Source organism: Bidens hawaiensis, unplaced genomic scaffold, assembly GCF_021521415.1.
Source record: "Bidens hawaiensis isolate Kalapana, Puna unplaced genomic scaffold, B.hawaiensis_p1.1 tig00010199_1, whole genome shotgun sequence".
Lineage (NCBI taxonomy): Eukaryota > Viridiplantae > Streptophyta > Magnoliopsida > Asterales > Asteraceae > Bidens > Bidens hawaiensis.
The window spans coordinates 183,586-210,102 of record NW_027491774.1 but is presented as its reverse complement, the minus strand read 5'-3'; the positions used below and the strand labels follow the sequence as shown (position 1 = coordinate 210,102).

The following is a 26,517-nucleotide window of genomic DNA, read 5'->3' as shown; positions in this document are numbered from 1 at the left end:
TGGACCCGCAAGACTCACCTCAAAGAGGGACGTCTGCGCAGTTGAAACCGCAAGACTCACCTTCAACAGGGACGTCTGCGCAAAGGCTAAACTCGCAAGACTCACCTTGAAGAGAGACGTCTGCGCAGAAACCAACTGGATCCGCAGGACCCACCATGCTCAGAGACGTGACGTCCTTACGCGCAGTACGCAAGCTGTTCTCGCAGGAAAAGCCTCCCAATGGTCGACGTACTCCGCCTGTTCCCGCAGTAACGGATACTAGCCATCAGGGAAGGCTACCCGCGCAGCAAGGCTACACGCACAAGGCACTTAACTCTTAAATAATTCAGTAATGTCACCTGAAGGAGTGAGCAAGCCGGGAACACTCCCGCCCAAAGCCGGGAATACTCCCGCCCAAATGAGCCAGTCCGTACGCTACTGGAGGACCTTTTGTACTGTACCTGACGAGGTATGGACAAAAGGTCTGACCAAAGCAGCGACAGCTCACTGTGACAAAGGAATAGTACACAGCCGGCCTGGTCACTATCAGCCGCTGCCTACTCACCAACCCCTGTCACTATTAGCCGCTGCCTACTCACCAACCTGTCGTAGCACGTGCATAGCCTGCAGTTGGTGGAAAAGAATAGTACACAGCCGGCCTGGTCACTATCAGCCGCTGCCTACCCACCAACTACTTGCATGGCATGTGCGTAGCCCACAGTTGGCAAAACAGGAATACTATTCAGCCGGCTGTACCTTCTTGGAAACCTACCTTCGGCTATAAATACTCCAACACCTTGGAATGGTATGGACATTACATTATCTTACATTATCTGATATCTCATTATCTTATCTTCTCTAGCAATCTCTTAATATACACTTATATTCAAGAGCAATCTAGTCTGATTCTCACGCCGGAGGGTGGTCACAAGGAGGTACCCCCCCTTCTCAGTGACGAGCTCACGGTGTCTGTTTTGCAGGTCATCAGAAGAACCATCTTTGCCGGACCTAACCCCTCGTGGGAAACATCTATTTAACCCCCAGATTATCCGTAATCTGCTCGGGGTCAATTAGTGTTTCTTCAATGTTGTTACCACACAAGATTGAAAAGGATAATCTCTTTTAAGTATTGTCTCAATGCATGGGCCATTGGTGAGTCATGGATGACGAAGATATACTTACGTGCCAACCTCGTCTCATCTTATACCATAAACTAAATGTAGAGTATACAAGTCAATTAACGATATTAAATACTTAATATCATAGAAACATCCAAACGATTTACAATGAAGTGGCAGGTAAGCGGGCAACAAGCTGCGCCGCAGCCCTATTTTGGATAGCAAACTCAATCCTACTAAAAACAAAGTTTCGGTTCTTATGGGCCGATACGTTACTATGCACAACTTTCTGAACCCTATTCAAAAGGTCCATGGCATCCGGTATTTGAAATTCACTCGCTAAAAGTTCGAATCTAGCTAAACTCAAACAAGGTCAAAAGTTTGAATGCGCGCTTAATGCCAAAGTTAAAGTTTGTTCAATAAACGAGACGGAACTTCGTATATCAAACTTGATTATGCTAATTGAGTCCAACCCATCTGGGTTTTTGTCCACGTTTCGCCACTGGTCTGAATCAAACTTAGATTTGTAGACGTTATACGGTAGCGTCAAGATACCAGGATCAAATGACTCCTTGTAAATTCTCTCTATATGTTATCTAATAATCTAATATCTTATCCTTATAATTAAGAATGAAAAGATTGAATGTATAAAAGTAAAAAATCTTAAATTCACCGTGTATTACATGAAAATCATTTATTAACACATTTGTTGTATATCATCTGCATTATTTGAACTTCTATTTGTGTTTACATTACACACCACCTTTTTATTCACAAAGAAAAAATTCACAAAATATACCTTTTGAGAAGAGAAGTTTAAAAACGTACCGATCTATAAAAACTTTCCAAAATATCCTCTCAAATCACATTCACAACAGATTGTGTTTGAAATTATGCGTTCCGAAGGATTAGAAAGTAGCTTCGAAAAAAATTGAAAACGAGCGTCGTTCAGAAATTTTAATTTAAAACTGCGCGTTCCGTATCAATTTCGTATAAAGTTTAATTTAGAATATTATATCAATGTAATTAACTTTATTCATGTTTAGATTTTCTTTTATAATATCTAAAAAAAGTATTTATAAAATGTTCAGTATTTTTTTGAACGGCAAAACGATTTTTCCAAACTGACAACTAGCTAATTTTACCTTATCGGAATACACTTGTATTTTGATCCGGAGAACTCTCACATAAGGCTAACGCACGTAAACACTCATCCGAATACACAACATTGTGACGATTCAAAACATTCAATATAGTGTTACGAGTTTGAGACGTGCTTCAAACTTTTACAAGATATAAATTTTATTCACAATTTTAATAATTTTTTTTAATGACTAAAATTTTACATTTTACAAAGATTGAACCTAGGGGTGTACACCGACCGGACGGACACGGACAAGACCATGTCCATGTCCGTGTCCGTCCGTTAAGCTTTTAACTGACAAACGGATGTTTAGGAACACACTACCAAACGTGTCCGTGTCCGTCCATTAACAAATTGAGTTTGTTCGTGTCCGTCCATTAATATTGTAAACGGACGTTAACGGATGCTACTGGACAAACAAACACTAACAGACTCTAATGGACAAACAAACACATGAACATTAATGGACAAACGCACATATGAACATTAATGGACAACGAACACTAATATTGTCATTAACGACGAACGGACATACACAGACCTAACTGGACGGACGTTGCAGGACGTAATCGAACGGCCGTTACCGGACGTTCACGAACACTATTGAACGGATCTGACCTTTGTCCGTGTTCGTCCATTAAGCTTACCGAACGATTTTTTTTGCCCATATCCCGTTTGTTTATTAAACGGACAAACACAAATGGACTTCTTGCCGAATGGACGACCGGTTCGCTTACAACCATAACTGAACCATTCACCTCTCATTTTACACCTTAACCACCATACCATCTAGGGATGAGCTCAGGATGGTACCGACATCGATCCCGAAAATCTGAAATACTTGATACATGTACCGAAATGTCCAGTTCGATACCAACACGATATCAGTATTTCATGCAAAATTTTGTAAATACATGTACCGTGTCGAAACTCAAAACTTGATACCGATCCGTCCCAATTTTAATCATTAACAACTAGTTTTTTAACCCGGCGCAACAGGTTAGTTACCTCAGACATTGATAAAACCCAAGTGTTGTCGGCCCCAAGCATTGGACCGGTAAATCGACACAAATTTGGTCGGTTTTGGTAATGTGTGTTATTGTACCGGAATTAAAACCAAATATAAAACAAAAAAGTATAAAAGTTGAGGTGGACCAATAAGGTGACGTCAGCCGGTTTAACACGATCGTTGGTAAAAACGATCGTTGTCGATCCCGGAACTAAAACACAAAAAAAAATTGTGTTGCCGTTCGCTCAGTTTTCTTTACATTCGTTACGATGACTGAACTAAAGAAACATAAACAAACTATGTGAACCAGTTCGGTGCCGTCAAGTGACCCAGTAAGGCACTTGCGGCACCAAACTTTCTATTTATTATATATAATTATACTATTTATTAAAATAAACTAAAAAATCTTAAAAACATAAAAAATAATAAATATCAAATATCACAACCCCACATGTGAGAGTAGTGAGATAACATCATCAACAACAAATCACGTCTTCAAATCCAAGTAAAAAACAATAATCACTTTGACCCTTAAAAAAACACCAACTCATGGAACCCAACGGCTCATCATCATCATTATCATTACCGGCAACCATCGAGCACAAAGCCTATGCTCGGATCGGCTTACTGGGTAACCCCAGTGACGGATACTACGGCCGTACAGTCTCCGTTAGTATTCAAAACTTTTGGGCCAGTGTTCGTCTTCAACCGTCTTCAGATCTCCTTATTGTTCCTCATCCTACTCACGATCTTGTTAAGTTCACTTCGGTTAATCATTTGGTATGTAATTCGTGGTTTATATACCTTGCATTGTTGTTAATTACTTGTTAATTATTGTTATTATTTGTTAATTATGACTTCAAGTTTGTGAATTTTGGTTTAATTTGTTTCGGGTTCGGGTCCGGGTCGGACCCGGAAACCCGTTTAGGTAAACGGGTTGTGGTAAGGTTGAACTGTTTTAACCCATTTACTTTTTTCAAAATGTAATTTATTTATTACTAATATATATAAAAGAAAATTTTTGGCGCCGCAAGTGCCCGATTGGGCTACTTGGTGGCACCTTAGAGTATTTTTTATTGTTTATGTTTTTGTTTTTTTAGTTCCAGTAACATAACTAAAATAGTGTAAATCAATCGAATGCCAATTTGTTTTATTTTAGTTCCGGTATCGTAACAAACGTGACCGTTGCCGACCGAATTCGCGTAGACTCACCATATTTGGTTTTAGTTCCAAGGCTGTAACGAACATAACGGAAACGACCAAATGCCAAATTGTTTTTCAGATAGTTCTAGTTACCATAATGAAGAAACACTAATCGACCCCGGGCAGATTACGGATAATCTGGGGGTTAAATAGATGTTTCCCACGAGGATGAGGTCCAGCAAAGAAAGTTGTTCTTCAGGTGACCTGCAAAACAGACACCGTAAGCTCGTCACTGAGAAAGGGGGGTTCCTCCTTGTGACCACCCTCCGGCGTGAGAATCAGACTAGATTGCTCTAAATATAAGTGTATATTAAGAGATTGCTAGAGAAGATAAGATAATGAGATATCAGATGATGTCCTTACCATTCCAAGGTGTTGGAGTATTTATAGCCGAAGGTAGGTTTCCAAGAAGGTACAGCCGGCTGAATAGTATTCCTGTTCTACCAACAGTGGGCTACGCACAAGCCATGCTGGTTGGTGGATAGGCTGCGGCCGATAGTGACAAGGCCGGCCGTATACTGTTCCTTTACTGCCGGCTATGCACTGTTCCACCAACTGTAGGCTACGCACGTCCCATAGTAAGGGTTGGTGAGTAGGCAGCGGCCAATAGTGAAACAGTACTAGAGGGTGCTCCTCCTCGTACTGTTGTCAGTGAGCTGTCACCCTGTGATTGGTTCATGGGCTGTTTTGGTCAGATCGTCTGTTTTGCCCATACCTTGGCAGGTATAGTACAAAAGATCTTCCAGAAGCATACGGACTGGCTCATTTGGGCGGGAGTATTCCCGCCTTGCTCATTCCTTCAGGTGACATTACTGAAGTATCAAGAGTTAGTGCCTTGTGCGTGTAGCCTTGCTATCAGTGTGGGTAGCCTTCCCTGATGGCTTGTATCCGCAACTGCGGGAACAAGCGGGGTACACCATTGGGGAGGCTTTCCCTGCGGGAACAGCTGGCGCACTGCGCGTAAGGTCTTCATCTCTGAGCATGGTGGGTCCTGCGGAAGCAGTTGGTCGTTGCGCAGACGTCCCTCTTCAAGGTGAGTCTTGCGGGTCCAACTGGACTCACCATATTTGGTTTTAGTTCCAAGGCTGTAACGAACATAACGGAAACGACCAAATGCCAAATTGTTTTTCAGATAGTACTAGTTACCATAAGAAACGCAACGCGCCGGGTGACATACTAGTTAATAACAATTTGAATTGGTTAGTATGTTATGCTAAAATTTAGGCATGTAAACGAACTGAAAGTTCGGCAGGAAGTTCGTTTACTGAATAAACGAACAAACGAATGTATGTTCGTCTATGTTTGTTTACATATTAATAGAAATATTTATTAAATATTATCTTGAAGTTAAATGAACGAACACGAACATCGTTTCCAGGCTTGCTAAAATTCAAAACTAAAAGAGAAATTAACATATGATTTTATAATTAAAATGTCATTATTTTTTTGGCTTTAAAAATGTAAATTAAGCTAGTAATATGTGAAAAAAACACAAAAAAATTCGGGTCAAATCTGTTGTGTTCGGGTCAACTAGTGAATGCATGTATCATGTTCGGGTTCAAGTGTATGACACAATATTCGGTTTTGGTTTGTGTTGGGACAACCCGTTAACCTGCAAACACAGCCTTTTTAAAACGCCTAGATTTAATCGTAAACTGGTGAAATTCAGATTGTTACAAAATTTTGTGTTGCAGGTGAAGAGGTTGGAAAATGAAGGTTATTATGGAGGTGTGAGGTTGCTAATGGCAACTTGTAAAGTTTTTACTAATTACTGTAAAGAACAAGGGATTCATCTTCACAACGATAACTTCTCGCTTTCGTATGACACCAACATTCCTCGTCAGGTAAAAACTTGTAACTAATCACAACTCGGCTTGTTTCGAGCAGTTTTTCTAAAGCTCAGGCTCGGCTAATGAGTTGTTTTTACAAGCTTAGGCTCAGCTTGTTTATTATTTATTAATTAATATATATATATATACGTTTTGAATTATTTTTATATATTTTGAGCCTAAGCTTGGCTCAAGCTCATGTAGTACCTTAAATGAGCCATAGCTTGAGCCGAGCTCGGCTGTGTAGTGTGAAATTAATACACAAGGCTTGTTAAGGCTCGAGCTCGGTCTCGATAACTAAATGAGCTTTATTTGAGGCTCGAGTTTGAAATATCTCGGCTCATTTGCATCCTTAATCTTTTGATAATGGTAGTGTTTAACAATATTAACTTTTTTGTTTTTGTTTTTCATATTTCAGACAGGGCTATCTGGTTCAAGTGCCATTGTATGTGCTGCATTTAGCTGTCTTCTTGACTTTTACAAAGTCAGAGATAAAATCGCTGTCGAAATTAGACCGCAACTTATCCTAAACGCAGAAAAAGAACTCGGAATTGTTGCTGGTTTGCAGGATAGAGTAGCACAAGTTTACGGTGGCCTGTTATACATGGTGAGTACTAAAAACGATTAATTTATGATCGTATGTCACGGTAATTATTATTATTATTAGATATAAGCTATGTTTTATTTGCAGGATTTTAACAAGGAGAAAATGGATAAACATGGTCATGGTGATTACACCCCGTTAGATACGAGTCTTCTTCCGCCTCTGCATCTTATCTACGCTGAAAATCCAAGTGATTCTGGGAAGGTGCATAGTGCGGTTAGACAAAGATGGTTAGATGGCGACAAGTTCATAATATCGTCAATGGAGGAAGTCGCTAACTTGGCTTTTGAAGGGAAAACCGCGTTACTTGAAAAGGATTATGCTAAACTTGCAACCTTGATGAATCAAAACTTCGATCTTCGAAGGTAAAGATATTTGCTATATCGGTTATACTAAAAGTGGGAGTTTAAGTAGGCATGTAAACAAATCGAATGTTCGACAGGAAGTTCGTTTATTTAATAAATGAATGAACATGTACAAAATTTTTTGTTCTTTTAATTAAACGAACATGAATACACGCTTTGTTCGTTCATTTATGTTCGTTTATTTACGTCCGTTTAAATAATAATAAATGCGTACGTAGTTATATTTATATAAAGGGATTACTCTATAGAATAATAACCATGTTTTGAAATTGTTCCAATCAGGTCACTCATAAAATCTTTTGTTCCAATTAGATCACTAAAGTTTCCTTTTTTGTTCTAATCCTATATATTTTACCTGGACAGCAGGTTTCGCAGGTTTTTTATTTTTTAATTAGTTTAACATTGGAAAAAAAAATTAGAAGTGACAAAATTATTAAAAATTGAGAAAAAATTTTAATTGTGAAAAAATGCTAAAATAAATAAATTAATTAAGATTTTTTTTTTAAATTTTCCAGATTTTTTTTTTTGCAATTTTCTAGTTTTGAAACTTGGTTATAAAATATAAATATAAACTATTGTTCAAATTGCTTATGTGTGTATACTTGGTGAATTAAGTTAATTTGCGTTCGTTTATGTCTGTTTAATTATGTTCGTTTAAAATTTGTTTTGTTCGTCTATGATCGTTTACGTTTGTGAACTGTTCGTTTAAATTTTAAATGAACGAACACGGCAACACGAACGTGCCTGTTTCCTTAATGAACCAACATGAACACAAAAAAATTGTTCGATTAGATGTTCATGTTCGGATAAAGTTAAATGAACGAACACGAACATGCTCCCGCTCGTGTTTGTTCAGTTCATTTACATGCCTAAGTTTACGAACATGAGAACTTGGTTATGTTTTCAGGCGGATGTTTGGTGATGCTGCTCTCGGTTCACTAAACATTGAGATGGTGGAGGTGGCTAGGAGAGTGGGTGCGGCGGCAAAGTTTACAGGCAGTGGTGGGGCAGTGGTGGCGCTTTGCCCTGATGGACCGTCACAAGTTGAGGCTTTAACGGATGGTTGTAAGAAGGCGGGATTTACTCTGGTACCCGTGAAAGTTGTACCTTCGCTTCTTCTCGAAATTGATATCAGAACCCAGATATCAAAAAATGCATTAGCATGAAATTGAAGCGAATGTGTTGTTCTTTAACGGTTAAAAACATCGTTAACACCTCTTTTTTGTTTTAAGCATGAAAATTTATGTTGGACGTTTTGTTCGAAACGAAAGCGAGGTTTTCTCAATAAGAACTTATGTAAAAACTTTACCTATATACTGGTTATATTGGTTTTTATTAATCTCAACTAGACCAAACTACACGACGTTAGTGAGGTTAGGTTTAATTATAAGTGAAATGAAACCACAGGGACGAAAATCACATATTTGAAACTATTAGACTAAAACCGCAAAAATTAGACAAATCACATGGATGAAAACCGCAGTGTACTCTTATGGATACAACACCCGCTTACATATATGTATATAACCTAATTAGAATACATGATACATGATACAACACTTCTATTCACTTTTAAAACTTATGTTTTAACACTAACTAGCATCATTTTAACCAAAATTACCAAAAAATAACATTTGGTCCAAATCCAATTTTCCTAGCTGTTTATGGAATTAACTTGATCTATTCCATTAGCCTTCGTATACGCTCTTTCCGCTAACGCCATTCGTAGTTGAAATGCTGTCCACTCTTTCGTACACCTCTCCCTAACCTGAAAAATAAATCGGTTAAGTAATAAACAAGTTTTGATATTTAGTTAAAACTTTCTTTTTAAACCAAAAAAACGTTTTTAGTACACATTACTTAAGCCTCAAGTGTCCCATCAGGGATGTAAATACCATAGTTATTAAAAGCGCACTGGGCGCACGCCTAGGCACTAATTCAAGGCCCAACGCAGGTAAAGCGCCTGGTGGTGGTCGAGGCACGTTTCCAGCAAGAATCTGGCTAAAATATGAAAATGTGACACTCCGTAAATCAAGCTGTTTTCCATACAATGCTTAATAATGTTTTCTTAACGTTTATTCCCGCATGATTAAATTTTGTTAAGTTTAATCACGACGAATCTAGCATAGGCCTATATATGCACGATACATTGCATAAAAGTAATTTATTTTTATTTAAATACTCGAAACTTCGAATTTTGTCCGACTGACACGAACGTTGGTGATCTTTTAAATTCCTCGAATATATTTTTAAATGACCCGGGATGTTTAAAATTTATTATATACGACTATATTTTATAATTACTTTTATAGAATATTCGAGCAACAAATACAAAATGGATCTTCGAGCGTTTAGGGTTATTACTAGCGAATATATATGTACACGCAAGTATGTAAAAAGGCCCCGGATATTTTATTCGTTTTAGGCCCCAAAAATGGTTGGGCCGGCCCTGCTCACATGCCTGTCCAGTGGTTGATCTGTGGCGGGGTGTGAGACTATAGCAACGAATTGAAATTCGTTAATTTATGTTTTCCAAACGTTGAGCCCCTTGAGATTATGACAAGCAAAGTAAGTTAATTATAAAAATAGATTAAAGATAAAGAAGATCAATTAGCGTATTATAATAATTAGCCAGCAAAGTTTGGATGCAAAATAATAATAATATATAGAGTTGACTTGATATATAATATCGTACACTTGCGTATTATAGTATTAAGCCATCAAAGTTAATCGCGAATTCATTAATCTTGTTTAACACGCACATGGCATCGGGTTGGTCAATCGCCTGGGCACATCAGGGCCGTCTCCAACAACCTCTAAAAATTCCTTAGCTTCCGGGTAAAAAATAAATGGCCCTTAAACTAAAAAACGTCATTTTTAGGATTTGATCTCAAAACGTTTGGTTTTACATATTTACCCAACTCTCTTTTTATTGCACCATAAAGCCATTTAGTAAGTTTTCATTTAAAAATAAATTTATAAATGTTTTTTTTTTATAATTATGGGCATCTGGGAAGAGCGGGCCTCGGGTGATCACCTCCCCTTCCACCCACCCTGGGGCACATAATAAGTATTGAATGAATCCATATAATATAATTATACATAGAATTTGGTATTATAACAATTATAGCCAGCATATATGCTTTGGATGTAAAAATAATAGAGTTAGACAACTTATATATAAATATTAAGAATGCCTGTGTAATGAATATAACTAGTTTTCGTACTCGGCCGTTTAGGCGAGCCGAGTCGGAACCATGGTTTGTTTTTGACATGCTGATCAGCTGGTTTGAACCATAGGTTTCAACCAACCATTTGGCCGGTTTGTATTTAATTAATATCTCCTCTAATGAACCATTAATTGTCAGATATAGGCTAGAATAAACATGCATATGTATAGATTATGCTAAAGTGAAATGAAACCACATGTACGAAAATCGAAATTTGAAACTATTGGATTAAAACCGTAGATTTGGACAAACTGAAGTTTGGTGACCAGGATCGATAAACACAATAACGAAGTTTTAGATCATAAGCTCGATCTTTGTAGCTTTACATTAGCTCGAAAAATTACAATGCATACTCTTTCTCTTACTGATATAACCCACAAGCTCGGATATATACACTAGTTTAAACATGAAAATCTAATTAGACTATTATACAAACTCCTTATCATACTCAAATACTAATTGATAAAAACATATTTAAACATTAATAATTAATAAATAATTTCTTGTTGTCCAAGTCATTGGCTCGACTTGTTCACAAAGTAATTTATTCCATGTAAACCAAGTCACGTGCTCAATTTGATAAACAAGACACCAACTCATCATAGGCTCGATGAGTTGATCCAACGGAAATTACGTCCAACACAAACCACATGGACGAAAACTGCAGTTCACTCTAAAAGTCTCATTATATGTAGATATATCATAATGTGCAAAATAAACTCAAAGTTATGTACTGTTTTGGTGGAAAGTTGGTAATTTGAAGGTGGTGGATCACGAGTTTGAGACTTGAAATAAATGGTTTTTTTTTCTTGAAAAGGCCACAAAATCTCATTTCAATTTAGGTCTTCAAAATCGTTAAGCCGGCCCTGAACATAATTAGTTATAGACCCATAGAATTTACAAATATACATAACCATACTTTCTAGTAATGACTAAAAAGACCCTTATATTTTGTTTATACTTTCAAGTTTCAACAATAATTAATATACATACACTTGCGTAATATGATATAAATATTTTGGATCCAAAACAGTAGAATTGACTTGATATATAATATAAACATTAATACAAGTGCAATGAGGCTATATATAACCTACCACTAGTTGATGGAGTTATTATATATCCCAAAGCAAAGCAAAGATGAATAGTGTAATGGTGAAAGCTGTGGTTTGTGTGTTGTTGTTGACGGCATTGGTCACAGCCCCTTTGGCACAAGCCCAGTGTGTGACTATGCTTGGTGCGGGAGCTCCATGCACCCACGGATCAGCCGATGACGAGTGTTGCAACTTCCTCAGAGATCTCACAGACATCTGGAATCCACATGTTGAGAACCTTTATTGTATGTGTATGGCACTTCGACTAGCAGAACTCCCTACAACCTACCTTAGCGATTGTGGCGTGACTAATCCTGGTGATGTTTATTGTTAAACTTATATATCATGTCACTTGCCACGTGTAAGGTGTAACGATTGTTGTATTCATTTTATTGCGAAAAGACATGTTGAATAATTCGCGAAACGACATGTCGATATATATGTTCCTTTGTGGGGTTAACCCGCCAGTGTGCACGTGTTTACGTAATGAATTAATAAAACATCGCTTACACATAACTCGTGTCTCTCTTGCTAAACCGTAACATTTGTCTCTAAATTTTGTTGTTTTATATGTTCATTCATTTGGTTGAATCTGGTTACATTGCATGTTGATTTGAATTAATTGCTTCTTTACTACATATATAACCAATTTAACTTATCTTGGGTTCTTACACATTTTGCAATATTATTTTAGAGTTTGGCTTTCCTATCATATAATCAAGCTTACAATATTTGGAATAATGAAAACAAATAACTCACTTAACCGACCTAGACCCTACCAATAGATTGCTATATTGATCTGAGAGTAAGATTTTACTGGGTAGGTTTGTTTGTTACGTAAATCATGTTTATACGAATACGGCACCCACTTACATATATGTATAGCCTAATTAGAATACATGATACATGATACAACACTTCTATTTACTTTTAAAACTTATGTTTTAACACTAACTAGCATCATTTTAACCAAAATTACCAAAAAATAACATTTGGTCCAAATCCAATTTTCCTAGTTGTTTATGGAATTAACTTGATCTATTCCATTGGCCTTCATATACGCTCTTTCCGCTAACGCCATTCGTAGTTGAAACGTTGTCCACTCTTTCTTACACCTCTCCCTAACCTGAAAAATAAACCGGTTAAGTAATAAACAAGTTTTGATATTTTAGTTAAACTTTCTTTTTAAACCAAAAAATGTTTTTAATACACATTACTTAAGCCTCAAGTGTCCCATCAGGGATGTAAATTCCATAGTTATTAAAAGCGCACTGGGCGCGCGCCTAGGCGCTAATTCAAGGCCCAGCGCAGGTAAAGCGCCTGGTGGTGGTCGAGGCGCGCTTCCAGCAAGATTCCGGCTAGAATCTGAAAATTCCAGTCATTCCAGCCAAAATCTGGAAATTCTAGCCTGAAATGGAGAAGAATTACCTGGAAGCGGAGGATAGCCTTTTTTTTGTGTTATCGTGTACCTGCTTTAAAACACAGAAAAGCTGCTACAAGTTTATTATTATTATTTATTTTATATATTTTAAAGTAAAGCATATGCACTGGTTGCAGCTCTGTTGCTAGCCTGCTCCGGTAACACCACGTTTAACTTTTCAAATCAATTGATAACTTACGATTTCTTTTTTATAAATGATAGGATAAATCAAATAAATTTTTAATTTTAAAACTCTCTGTTATGAATATTAAAATAATATTTGAAGTTTTAATGAATCTTTTTAGCTTTCTAATCTTTATATTATAAAATTTTAAAACATATTTATTAAGTTTTATGCGTATTACATAATAGCTTTTGCTTTTTATATTTGAATAATAGTATTATTTTTCTAATACATACATATTTTTAATTTTATTCATTTAGGTGTGCTTTTATTTTCTCAGGCCCTCGCTTTTTTGCGCTTTGCGCTTAGGCCCTAGGCGAGACCTGTGCGCCTAGCGCTATTAATAACTATGGTAAATACTAAACTAAATTAATGTATATCAAATTATATTTGTTTTAATAAATAAAAGAGAGCATGTGCTTGATCATACCCCTTCCCATGCAGCCTTTCCATTCTCAGCCTTGCCCTGAGAAAAACAAAAATAAACCATGAAATAAAAACATTTACAATCTTGAATCGATCCATGCATAAGTGAACGGGTCGAAGTTGCCACATCAGTGTTAACCAAACGACTCACCTGGTTCCCTAGTGAAGGGACTGTTTGATGAACCACCCATTGGGCATCTACGACTCCTATCTTTTCATGCGCAGGCTGTTTAAAAAACTTCGTGTTAATCGTTTAAGGGATTTAATGATTAAAAATGTGATAAATGTTTTAAATTGTACCTCCACACATCTCCTAAGAGCAAAATCAAGGCCCCACCCATGAACTAAATCATTCTGCAGATAATTACATAAAGATTATTGCATAATAATAATAATAATAATAATAATAATAATAATAATAATAGTGTAAGAGAGCAAAACCTGGATCATATGCCAAACGCAACGCCATGCGTTTCGTGATAAAACAGGGGCCATTATCTCAACAAACCTGTTTAGTTTATAATGTACGATGAGGTAAACATGTTTATTTTTTTAGATTTGATAAAACCGTATTTCTTTAATGCTAAATGAATCGGAAGGCCTTTTTAGACGGTCTTAGGCTTGTAAACGAACCGAACAAACACAAAGGGAGCATCTTCGTGTTCATTCATTTAATTTTAACCAAACAAATGATACACGGACAGTTAAATGAACAGAGTTTTCTTGTTCGTGTTCATTCATTAAGAAAATGAACATGTTTGTGTCCGTTTATGATCATTTGTTAACAATAAAAACAAACAGTTCACGAAGTTAAACGAATGAACGTAACTTAACATGTCTGATTGAACATAATTTGGCTAAAACCAGTTAAAAGTAATGTGAAGAACAATGTGACGGACCTAAAAAGTTATTAAAACCAGACTAAGTAGTAATGGGTCAATAAAGTTTTAAAAGAATATGTTAATGAACGTAAACGAACGAACATGAACGAAATTAAATTAACGGAAGTAAACAAACGTCAACGAACGTATATGAACAAACGAAACATGTGTTCAAGTTCGTTTGTTTAACTAAATGAACAAAAAAAATTTGTCCATGCTCGTTCATTTATTTGCCTAACAGTTCACTAAACACTTGGTTCGTTTACAGGCCCAGACGGTCTCAAGGATCGAAAATTACCAGTTTAACCTTTTGTATATATTAGTGCTGAAAGATATTACTGTTTCATATGTGTATCTTCTAAATAAAAAGTAATCATTAGTAACTGAAACTGTATATTTTAAGTCGCACACGTACGCTGCACATGGTGGTAAATGTGGATCAGTGCACCAGCCATCTCTTTCCTCAGCATCTCTGTAAGTGCAACAAGTAAAATAATATTCAACTTTTAATAACGCGATAACATCAGTTAATAATTCTGTGGCTTACTTGTGCACTTCACTATCGTTTCGTTTCCTAGTCATTTGCCAAGTTAATCCACTATTAGCTGATAAACCTGGCTGTGAAATTTCTAATCCGTGCTTCTTCACCAGGCTTATGTACCTGTGCATCATTAATTATTACTCTAGAGTCTAGTTACCATTGGATGCAAAAATAATAATAATAATAATAATATTTACCGCTCGGGATCAAAATCCTCCAATCCAAGATCCTCATCCCAGATAAATATATAATCATATGGTGCCAATATATCCGGATGCAAAAAGCGTTTGGCATACCACCTAAATCCAGATTCAGATAAATATATAACCATAGGATTATTTATTTAATTGCATATAAATATTACCATTTAGTTTGCTTGAGAACACTGACATGTATGACCCTTTTTGACCATTCAAACTCATTCCATTCACTTGTTCGACCATCATAATGAAACAGTATAATGGAGAAATTTTCTGAGAACTGAAAATATTAAAATTAGAACGGGTTTACACGCACATAAACAAAAAGACATAAATAACCTTCACCTAACCTTCCTCACTGCTTTATCGATGTTATCCTTCTGTTCATAACCCACTGTAAACGCCACAAGGTACCTCGGTTTAATAATCAAATCCTGCAAATTTCACCCTATTTTATTACTAACCAAAACTTGAGTTTAACTAGAAGTTGAAGTTATTAATAATATATTAAAATACCTCACTGGGAGTACCGTACAATCTGCGAAGGTAGAAATCGGACTCGGATGTAACGATATTCGGTGGTAGCGTTTCAGCACCTCGAGGGTTTGTTGGAACCCAAATCTGCATTGAAATTTAGATAAAAATGTGTCTGAATAGATAGACTGATAGAGTTGTGGACTAAAAGGAATGGTGAAATTACCTTTGTGTCCTCGGGTTCGTGTAATGATATACCCTTATTTCTTAAAGCAGACCAAACGTTCAAAAGTGCTTGTGATGAGAGGCCTGAGTACTTGTCTTCTATGTAACCAAGATCAATGGAGGGTAGTAGAGTAGATGGAAGGTTAATCTGTTTTACAAAAACACAACTTTATGTTTAATCTGTTTGGAAGATAATAAACCGATGACATAATAAGGTTCATATGAATCAAAGAATGATAAAATGTTGAAACATGCCTTGGAGAGTGAAATAGTTGGGAAGGATACGCCTAAAAAGTACCCAAATACAATGCTGATAAAAGTTGTTACTATTATCCTCATTGTCTCGTTCGATCTTCTTACAGTTCCACTGCAAAAAATGATAAATCAATTTATTGAAACGAGCAAAACATGAATTAAAGAAAACACGAACTCGTTTCCAAAACCTGCGAGTATTTGTTCCCATATTTTCTGAACTGTCTTGGAATTAAGTTACGTATAGTCTATATAGTCAACTTTAAAGTTGACTCTCTAGCTACAAACAAGTATCACCGTGGTCCGACCCTGAAACTAGAAAATAAATAAAAACACAGATATAAAGAATAGGCATGTAAACGAACCGAAAGTTTACGAACATGAACACTTGATCGAACAAACACAAACAAAGATAAATGAATGTTCATGAGCATAAATAAACAAACATAAACGAATTTCCCGCCGAGCAGGTCACAAACTGTTCCATGAACGTTCGGTACGTATTACAGGCCTAGATATAAGCATTATGAAGGACATTGCACACAATATGCCAAACAATGATTATTGTGACATAGATAATCAATATCAGTTGATTGAAGTTTTGGATAAATGATTAATTTTACATTTATTTTGTATTCTCCAAATCTGATTATATTGACATGTATAAACACAAATCATAATCAAACTCAGTTCTAGAATCTAAACAATCAAAACTAATATTGTACTTTTAACTTTAAGCAACAACAACAATAATCCTAATAATAAGGCAAATTTAAAAAAAAAAAAAAAAACTTAACTCAAACAAATTTTTTAGGGCTTTTGATCAGAATGAGGATACGAAACGACTGATGTAAAACTTACCTCGAAACGGTGCTCCATACGACTTGATTTTTGTTAATTGGAAGTTTATACACCTGAACTGAAGCACCGTTTCGAGGTAAGTTTTCCATCAATATACTCGTAGTTAAGTTTTTTTAACGGAAGTCCAATGAAAACAATTAGTGTGAAAGTTCTGAGGCTAAATTATTATTATCGGCCAACTGTAATAATGTGAGACGATTAATTTCCAATAATAAGCCTAATTAATAATAATAATATCAAACTTATAACGCTTAATCATCACAGATCTTATCTTATAAACTAGTATAATAAAGCATTGTAAATCACTTCAACTTATAATGTAATGCGATTACGTTTCATAATATTCACAAAACAATATGATATTAAACAAATGCAATTAACCTACGCTTAGATCATAATACAATTAACTGGATGTACCTGGAGCCGGTAAAACCCTAGATTCAATACACAAATGTATATTCTACTTCATCAAAAAGTAATTAATAATTATAGAGGTTTGAATAAGTTCGATTGAGCTGAAATTAGCAAATGATTTCATAATAATAATAATATGAAGAATCTCATAATTTATGTTATGAGTGGCAGTGTGGTGTGGTGGTGCTCCACTCTGTGTTTTGTCAGGAACAGTTGACGGTGGGGATCAATGGGTGGATTTTGTTGAGAGTCCACGTGTAAGGACGGATGATGCTTTGTTAATTATTTCTTTCTTCCCGCTATTATGAATACCAAATACGGAAGAATAATAATGATATTATTCTGTTTTGTATTTTATTTTATTATTATTATGTACGTAGTTTAGTTGGAAGTTGGAACTAAATGGTTACAACTTACAATGGTAACCGACAACTATGACTTGTAAAATAGTTGGGACGGGTTAGGTCGGGTTGGATAGTATACATGGCGTGTTGCGACGGGGCAACTAGTAAAACTTCAGCGTTGAAACTCGGGTGTTGGTAAAACTCGAGTGTTATGACTATGAGTTGATGCGAATTTTGTTAGTATCGGTTATGTTTGTTACGATAAATAGACACTGTTGGTAAAACTTGATAATTAAAACCCAAAAAATAAATCCGGCAAATGAACATAAATATATAAAATAAAATATTTAAAACAATGTTTGTTTGGTCGGTAAACCCGTGCAATGGTAAAAGTAAAACCGAAACGTTGTTGGTCCCGGGCGTTGAGATGGTGAGTCAACGTGAATTCGGCCAGTTTCGGTTACTTTCGTTGTGGTTCCCGAACTAAAACAAAAAATAATTAAAAAAAAATTGAGCTGGACCAATGGGGGTATGAGTCGGTAAAAGTCGGGCATTGGTAAAACTCGCTCGTTGTCGGTCCCGGGCGTTTAGGCGACAAGTGTATTCGAATTCAGCTAATTTTCGTTACATCCGTTACAATACCGAAATAAAAAATTATGTGGTCAAATGGTGGTGCGCCTCTTGACTCAATACGGGCCTTCCGGCACCATCATTGTCTTTTTAATGTATACAATATTAATAAGTCCGAGTCAAGAGGGTCCGGTTTCAAAAAAACAATACGTTGATTTGAATTGTAGTTGCACTGTAAATAGCTCGTTTTGAAACAAGATGTTTAAAGTTTAAAAAAAAAAAAAAGAATACTTACGCGGTTTATTTAAACTCATTTTAAGTTATCAAGTGTTTACGAGCGATTCATTCTGACTAGTTGTTTAATTCATGCCCAAGATAAAGACTATGAGTTCTGATTTCATAATCACTGTTTCAAAACTCAACGAAACAGTATATATACGTACATTCAGCTACTGAATATTCAACGTTTATTCTACGTACCGCTAAAACCTTAGGAAGTAAATTCACCAACATTGTCAAGACAAATATAACCTTCATTATAACTAAAAGAATGAGTCACACCCTATAACTATATTTCCAAAAAATAAAAAGAATATGTTAAAGTCGTTTGACGGTTAAACTTTATTATTTGGCAAAAACGAGGTCGAACCATTACCAGCAGTACCAAAATAACGATCACCAAACTCACCCATACCGGGAATCACTCGTGAATGCTCGTTAAGCCCTGCATCGATCTCTGATGTCACTATTTTCAGCCTCGGATACTGCCTATACACTGCATGTATCCCTTCTGGTGCCTGCACCACCATCAACAATTTTTACAGTCATATGCACAAACGGGCCTAAGCGGTTAAGCCTAATGCCCGGCCTATAAAGCCTAGGGGTGGCAAATGTGACCCATTGGTTGTAATAAAATGTATATAATGGGTCAGAATGTATCAAACTAAACAAAGAAAATTATTGAAACGGGTCAAAACTGGTTGACATTTCTTGAGGGTTTTTTTTTGGAACAGGAAAAACGGAGGAAACTTTTTAGTACTTTACTTTTTTAGTTTTTGATTTATATTTTGAGTTATGATTTTTTTTAATTTTTTAATGAGGGGTTTTTGAAATCTCAACCCATTTTGACCCATTGAAAAACCCCTCATTAAAAAATTCAAAAAAATAATAAACAAATCATAACTCGAAATATAAATCAAATACTAAAAAAGTAAAATTACTAAAAAGTTTTCTCCGTTTTCTCGATCCATAAAAAAAACTCAAGAAATGTCAACCCGTTTTGACCTATTTCATTCATTTTCTTTTTTTAGTTTGACCCATTCTGACCAATTGTATACATTTTATTACAACCCAATGGGTCACATTTGCCACCCCTAATAAAGCCCGTTAAGGATATTTCAGGATCTTACAGCTATAAGGTTAAGGAAGATAATGTTAGACTCAGACACACCCTTGTTGAGCAACAAGGAAATTGCCTCCATTGCAGAATCACCTGATTATTAGTAACGGTCAAAAGTCAAAACTGTAAAAAAGTCAAAACTTAAGGTGTGAATTGTGAAAGTCAAACCTGAAGCGAGCACCGGATCAAGCAGTAAAACTTGACGGCTTGCGATGTCTTTTGGTAGTTTTTCATAGACTAGCTGCTGCAAAATGAATACTAGTCAGATACTTGCATTGACCAGTTTGACCAATAATGTTTGACCAAAAGAGAGTTTGACTTTGACCTGCCGACCGTTGCCTTCTTGTTGAATAAGAACTTTACCAATTTTAATCCCTTTGCAGCAAGCTCTTAATGCATTCTCCATGCTTTCTCCACTAAATATTCAAAATAACTAATTTAGACACAGTCAGTGGCGAAGCTTGGATGAGTTTGTCAACGAGGGAGGTCGGGCTCAAATTTTGGGCCAAAAACTGGTAAATTTACACTACGTATACAAATTTTCGGGCGAAAAATGTTCAATTTACACTACTGCGCAAAAAAAACAGGGGGGCCATGGACACGTGCCGTCATTTAACTGGCTCGCTAAAACCTAATAAAGTACCTTCTAATGATTGAAACACCACATAATCTTTTGCAGAATACCACTCCTGTGTAGATGGATTCTGCAGTCAAACCAGCAAAAAAATTTAATCATTTTTTAGTATTTTAAGTTTTAACTTTTAACCATATAAAGTATCTTATAATTAAGTTACCTGTTGGAGTAATTATTTGTTTTTCAGTAAAAGGAAGATGGCCTAGACCATGTTCCACAACCTAAAACATAAGTCAAAGTCAAACCCATGTTTGGTCAAACGGTAAAACGAATATCAGATAGTGAACATACCAAGCGAATAAGACGGTCTGCGTAAAACACAAAATCATGTTTTTTTGTCTTTTCGTCTCGTATAAGTGTGTGCATTCCGCGTGTCTAAAAAACCAGAAAACTCCTAATACCATTTAACAAAACTTATGCAAACTAAACTAAATATAAAACTAGAAAATACCTGAAATGTTGATGGTATAACAAAAAGGTTTTGATATATTTTACAAAGGCCATGTTGACCAAGCTTTGTACGTATATGTTGCACAATTAAATCGATTGCAACATCGTTATCGGCTCCCCTAGGGATAATAATATCTGCATGTTTCTTTGAAGGAAGAATAAACTCCTCAAAGCTTGGTTTTACATGTTTGTCATACTGCAAAAAAAAAAAAAAGAAGTAAAATGTATGCAAAAACTGAACTAAGTCAAAGTTTAATATTTGCATGTTTATAAAGTCAAAGAGAGCTTTACTAACTTGATCAAGCACATACTGAATATTTCGCCCTCTCTCTACAGTATCGCGCTTTATCCTTCTTCCCAACCGGACATCCGAATCTAAATCTACGAAGATCTTTATGTTCATTAGATCTCTAACTCTCTCATCATGGAGAACTAGAATTCCTTCTAGAATGATGACGTCCGAGGGGTTTACCTGCATACGCGATCAATGATCATTTTTTTTATTTCTTTTGTTAACCATGAGAACCCGTTGGGGAAACCGCAGCTTATGCTGGACAGATGGCCTTCAAGGGGTTGTCACAGGAGACAGTGGAAACTACAATGCCACCCCTTGAAAGTAATACTTTTTAATGAAAATAACCAAAATAGCCATTTTGATCATCGACATTTAAAAAATATCACTTGACTTTCTTTTTGTTTTTAATTATAAAATGGGACCAGATGGAAATCTGTTGCGCCACGTTGAATATGTTACGCCATATTGAAACATGTTGTACCAAATGGCACATGTCGTGTCAAAAGACAAGGCTATTTTATATCTATGAAAATGACTAACTCGGTGATTTTCCTTCTTTTTTATCATTTATATTTTAACATATAGCTTCAGTTTTATGAATGTATTTATACCATCCGGCCGGGTCCACTTTTCTTATGGGTCTTATAATCATAATCCGGTATGTTAACCGAGTGCCCCTTTTTCAACGTTTCCACACACGACAGTAGAAGTTCCATGTCAAAAGAATCTGAAAAATCATAACATGAATGTATACATTCTTGACAAAACTACAAATACTATAAGAATTTGCATATAAACAAATTACCAGGGTGATCAAAATTGTAATCTTGGGAGTTTGCTGATTGCTCATCACTAAAACAATGATAAAATGAATCCTACAACATTGCATAGATATTAAATAACTAGCATTCACCTATGTAGGATCATGATATTTTGAGAACTGGGATGAGTTTTGAGAACTGCAAGAACTAGTCCAAACCATCAACTTTTTGTTTTTATTCTTATTCATATGTATTATATATTCTAGTTTTTTTCCATGCATAAATAAATATTTCCACTCTTTTACCGTGGCACTGGCTTCCATTATAAAAGGATTCAATTACAATACAGATAAGCAGGCAACAAGCTGCATCGCAACCCCTTTTGAATGGCAAATCCGATCCTACTGAAAACAAAGTTACAGTTCTTTGGCGTCGATATATTACTGTGCACGACCTGCTGAACTCTAATAAAAAACGTAACAGCATCTGAGGCAAGGGTAATGCATGGTTGCAAATAATGTGAATAATAAAAATTGTATTTGTAATCATCGGACCCACATTAATAATACAGATGAAAAAAAAATGATGGTTTGGACGAGTTCCTTCTGTTCTCAAAACTCATCCTAGTTCTCAAAGTACCGTAACAATGTAACACCTAAAATTCTGAATCATCCTACTGAAGCATGGAGTCTTACTTGATTAATGAGGACAACCCGTCGATCATGAAGTCTCGACATGATCACATTGCACACGGTTGTTTTCCCGGACGCGGTCCCACCCGCAACACCTTAAATTATTAAGGTTTAAAAACTTAACTAAAAACACACTAGCAATCTCCCAAATTAATATAAAAAAAAATAAGCTCAAGAACAATGGATTGGTACTTACCAATTATGAATGGGACTTTAGTTATATTTTGTGCAGGCAGACCATTAGCCAATTGAGCAGAAGACTCATTATGAGTATAACTCTTATTATTATTATGGGATTTCGCGGGAAAATTATCATCCATAACTGACATGAGTCTCTGAAATTAATTTATAAAAAAGTATATATATAAAATATTATTAAACAAAGAATACCTAATTTTAAAATTAAATAAAACCTAAAAGTATTATTAAACAAAGACATGTTTTGTTTTGTTTTGTTTTGTTTTGTTTGATCGGATGAATAATAATAATAATATACCTTGTACGATGATGAAAAGAAGTGGGGTAGTTGTGATTGTCAGCTAACGTAAATCGCCATTGATGTTTGTTAAGGTCGAAGGTATATGTATATATAGATAGGTTTGAATATATTAATTGAGGAAAATAATAATTGGGATCTAGTCTATGTTATATGTTATGTTAGGTTACAATTTAAACATATGTTATTGGGTTGATGACGTGGCAACATTGGTGTTACGTCTATGCTTCATGCACTCATATGTTTTATGTCACACCTCGATCAAAGGCGACGGAATATGTCGGGGTGCAACGATTACTCATAAGCGCATGACACTATTTAAAGCGATAATATTTAACAAACTCATTTCATTTCACAACATCGAAAATGTCACATAACGAAATATTCATAAGTCAAATACAACAAAATATAGCAAATCAAATATTGTTCATTTTTGCTAATATTAACGGTATTTGTGACGTTTTCTTTACCAAATTCCAAAATCAACCTAGATGCAAACCTGTAATATTTCATAAAATAAAGTTTATCAACACAAAAGTTGATGAGCAATTTATAAGTTTGAACAATAGATATATAGTATGAAAAGCCACAAAACTAGTATACAAAACCATAAATAATAGCTATAAACTTGGATAAATAGTTATCGCTAACAAGTTAGCGACACCCAACTATAAGGGGTTGCCAAATAGTTTAGGATTTTATAGTTATCGTTAATTGCATTACGTTAACGACACCTTGTCATGAGGGGTTGCCAAATGGTCTAGGATTTATAGTTCCACCATCCAAAAGCGATAAACACGTAGGCAAATAAGCATAGAACACCAAATCGAGCAATTATTCAAGTAAAGTATACAACAACGTTTGTGGTTTAAGACCCAATTATAAAACATTTAGTTTAGATAAGATGAAATGTCACCCCCAAAATAAAAGATAGAAAACGGGGTATGAAGTTACTCACGTTCAAGTATAAAACTTGATCGGTAAAAGATGAATAACCGGATGGATGAAGTTTAACGAGCAAGGCCTAAATGACAATAATATCTTGGATTTAGAATGGTTATCTTGAAGATCTTTAAATAAAATAATTGTTGCAAAAAGTAAACAATTAAAGTTCAAGGTTTAAAATGTAACTATTTAATAATTTATAATAACAATCCTTTAAAAATGTAAGTTTGCTCGAAACCGGGTTAAAGTATCTAACCTTAAGATTTACTTAACCAATGTTAAGTAATAAGGTGGGAAAAATGCTAAAATGCAAGTTCCTTTGGGACAAAGATACTAAAACGGGTTTTTAACGAGTGTTCGGGTTGTCGATTCGGGTCTTGACAAATGGTCAAACCCAAAGTCAACTTTCCAACATATTAATTGTTATGAGATAACTCATTAAAATATACTAACACTTAACCAAGTATGTAGATTGTGACATTCGTCAATTTCGGGTCACTTTTGTTATGTAAACCCGACCCGTTTGTAACCCGAACATTTCAAATATATAAAATATTGGATCTTGTCATTTAAAATATATAAAATATATAAAATATATTTTTTTTATATTATGCATTGTTTGACCATTTAAACATACCCATTTTTATGCAAACCATAAAAGAATATTTATACCCAACCCTTCACTCCTTCTCTATATATACACACCCATCTTCTTCATTTTACTCTTGCTACATCTCCAAAAACTCTCTCAAACTCCATAGATTCAAGGTTGTTATTTCTTATGTATTCTTGAAGTTTTGACTTCTCAAGTCAAACTAACTATAGTCTTTCATTCTAACTTGTTCATCTAACATTACTAACTATTGAATATGGTGGTACAACATATATATAATACACACCCCTCGTTTCCTTTATTTGTTACTTCACCGACTTTGGTTGGTTAAGTTTCGAATGTCATAAGGCAAGGCTTCATGGAGGACTTCGTGTTCTTGATATATATTTACACACACATAACTTATTATACATATCACTTATGACTAACTTCTAACCCTTTAGTTTGTTCATCTTATTTACAAGTTCCATGGTGTGGGTTTTTATAAGACTAACCTCGGTTTAACCGAAACTAGTCCAAACCGGAAACCGAACTTTTGTTTACTAGTTTTGTTAAAATAGTTGTTTAAACATGTTTATTGCTAGATTTGACTTTCAAATATCATTTTTACAAGTTCTTTGATATTAAGCATATGGAATCCATCTATGAACTCGTTGGGAGTTGGAAACCGAACTAAACCGAAACTTTTGTTTAAAAGACTTGTAGTTAACTTTTTTTGTTGTAAAATTTAAGTTTTCTTCATTTATAAACCAATATACAAGTTCTATGATATTTGGGCATGTAGAAACCATCTATGAACTATTTGTGAGATGGAGACCGAACTATACCGACTTTTACTCGCTTAAGACACACAAGTGTGTTTTTAGTTATCAAGACTTGTATATTTCTTTAAAAAAATAGTTTACAAACTGATTTTAATTATTTTCTTAAGTACTTGGAATAGTTGGATCCAACTTGATCTCATAACATAGCTTGGACCGACAAAACCGAACACTCGCTTAACGTGCGTTGTTAGTTCTAAACAATAGATCTACATACTTGGTTAAGTGTTAGTATGTTTTAATGAGTTATCTCATAACAATTTATATTTTGGAAAGTTGACTTTGGGTTTGACCATTTGTCAAGACCCGAACCGACAACCCGAACACTCGTTAAAAACCCGTTTTAGTATCTTTAGCCTAATGGAACTTGCATTTTAGCATTTTCCCCATCTTATTACTTAACATTGGTTAAGTAAATATTAAGGTTAGATACTTTAACCCAGTTTTGAGCAAACTTACATTTTTTAAAAGGGTTATTATTATAAATTCTTAAATAGTTACATTTTAAACCTTGAACTTTAATTGATTAGTTTTTGCAACAATTATTTTATTTAAAGATCTTCAAGACAACCTTTCTAAATACAAGACTTTCTTTTATTTAGGCTTCATACGTTAAACTCGTCGTTCCGGCAAATCTCCAAATAATCAATCTTTCAAGTTTATTACTTGAATGTGAGTAACTTCATACCCCGTTTTCTATCTTTTATTTTGGGGGTGACATTTCAACTTATCTAAACTAAATGTTTTATACTTGGGTCTTAAACCACAAACGTTGTTGTATACCTTACTTGAATAATTGCTCGATTTGGTGTTCTATGCTTATTTGACTATGTGTTTATCGCTTTTGGATGGTGGAACTATAAATCTTAGACCATTTGGCAACCCCTCATGGCAAGGTGTCGTTAACGTAATGCAATTAACGATAACTATAAAATCCTAAACTATTTGGCAACCCCTTATAGTTGGGTGTCGCTAACTTGTTAGCAATAACTATTTATCCAAGTTTATAGCTATTATTTATGGTTTTGTATACTAGTTTTGTGG

At 35.2% G+C, this 26,517-nt stretch overlaps 3 protein-coding genes across 3 annotated transcripts; 1 reads left to right on the top strand and 2 right to left on the bottom strand.

The window, feature by feature from the left end:
• Positions 1-3,799: 3,799 nt before the first annotated feature.
• On the top strand, positions 3,800-8,447 carry LOC143534545 (glucuronokinase 1-like). The gene is made up of 5 exons (XM_077029008.1): positions 3,800-4,030; positions 6,148-6,297; positions 6,701-6,889; positions 6,974-7,251; positions 8,159-8,447. Exons 1-5 carry the CDS (start codon positions 3,800-3,802, stop codon positions 8,415-8,417), a joined length of 1,107 nt encoding a protein of 368 aa, XP_076885123.1. The 3' UTR covers positions 8,418-8,447.
• Positions 8,448-12,421: 3,974 nt separating this feature from the next.
• Positions 12,422-16,463, bottom strand: LOC143534544 (uncharacterized). Its single transcript, XM_077029007.1, has 14 exons — positions 16,370-16,463; positions 16,182-16,293; positions 15,928-16,074; positions 15,744-15,848; positions 15,578-15,661; positions 15,392-15,507; positions 15,225-15,326; positions 15,034-15,147; positions 14,902-14,958; positions 14,047-14,113; positions 13,906-13,959; positions 13,757-13,831; positions 13,610-13,645; positions 12,422-12,701 (listed from the first exon to the last, which is right to left on the bottom strand). The coding sequence occupies exons 1-14, from the start codon at positions 16,387-16,389 to the stop codon at positions 12,588-12,590; spliced, it is 1,203 nt and encodes a 400-aa protein (XP_076885122.1). The 5' UTR covers positions 16,390-16,463; the 3' UTR covers positions 12,422-12,587.
• Positions 16,464-18,981: 2,518 nt separating this feature from the next.
• LOC143534555 (uridine kinase-like protein 5) lies at positions 18,982-22,918 on the bottom strand. Its single transcript, XM_077029017.1, has 13 exons — positions 22,795-22,918; positions 22,602-22,693; positions 21,951-22,020; positions 21,757-21,872; positions 21,146-21,322; positions 20,852-21,046; positions 20,692-20,775; positions 20,561-20,621; positions 20,410-20,470; positions 20,092-20,182; positions 19,935-20,007; positions 19,777-19,859; positions 18,982-19,164 (listed from the first exon to the last, which is right to left on the bottom strand). The coding sequence occupies exons 1-13, from the start codon at positions 22,916-22,918 to the stop codon at positions 18,982-18,984; spliced, it is 1,410 nt and encodes a 469-aa protein (XP_076885132.1).
• Positions 22,919-26,517: the final 3,599 nt, after the last annotated feature.

Coding starts and splice junctions, on each gene's coding strand:
- LOC143534545 (XM_077029008.1), top strand. CDS start 3,800: ATGGAACCCAACGGCTCATCATCATCATTATCATTACCGGCAACCATC. Junction 4,031..6,147: donor TCACTTCGGTTAATCATTTG/GTATGTAATTCG, acceptor TTTGTGTTGCAG/GTGAAGAGGTTGGAAAATGA. Junction 7,252..8,158: donor CAAAACTTCGATCTTCGAAG/GTAAAGATATTT, acceptor TTATGTTTTCAG/GCGGATGTTTGGTGATGCTG.
- LOC143534544 (XM_077029007.1), bottom strand. CDS start 16,389: ATGGGAACAAATACTCGCAG. Junction 15,849..15,927: donor ACGAACCCGAGGACACAAAG/GTAATTTCACCA, acceptor ATTTCAATGCAG/ATTTGGGTTCCAACAAACCC. Junction 15,148..15,224: donor GAGGATTTTGATCCCGAGCG/GTAAATATTATT, acceptor AATGATGCACAG/GTACATAAGCCTGGTGAAGA.
- LOC143534555 (XM_077029017.1), bottom strand. CDS start 22,918: ATGGATGATAATTTTCCCGCGAAATCCCATAATAATAATAAGAGTTAT. Junction 20,622..20,691: donor CAGACCGTCTTATTCGCTTG/GTATGTTCACTA, acceptor CTTATGTTTTAG/GTTGTGGAACATGGTCTAGG. Junction 20,008..20,091: donor AAGAAGGCAACGGTCGGCAG/GTCAAAGTCAAA, acceptor ATTTTGCAGCAG/CTAGTCTATGAAAAACTACC.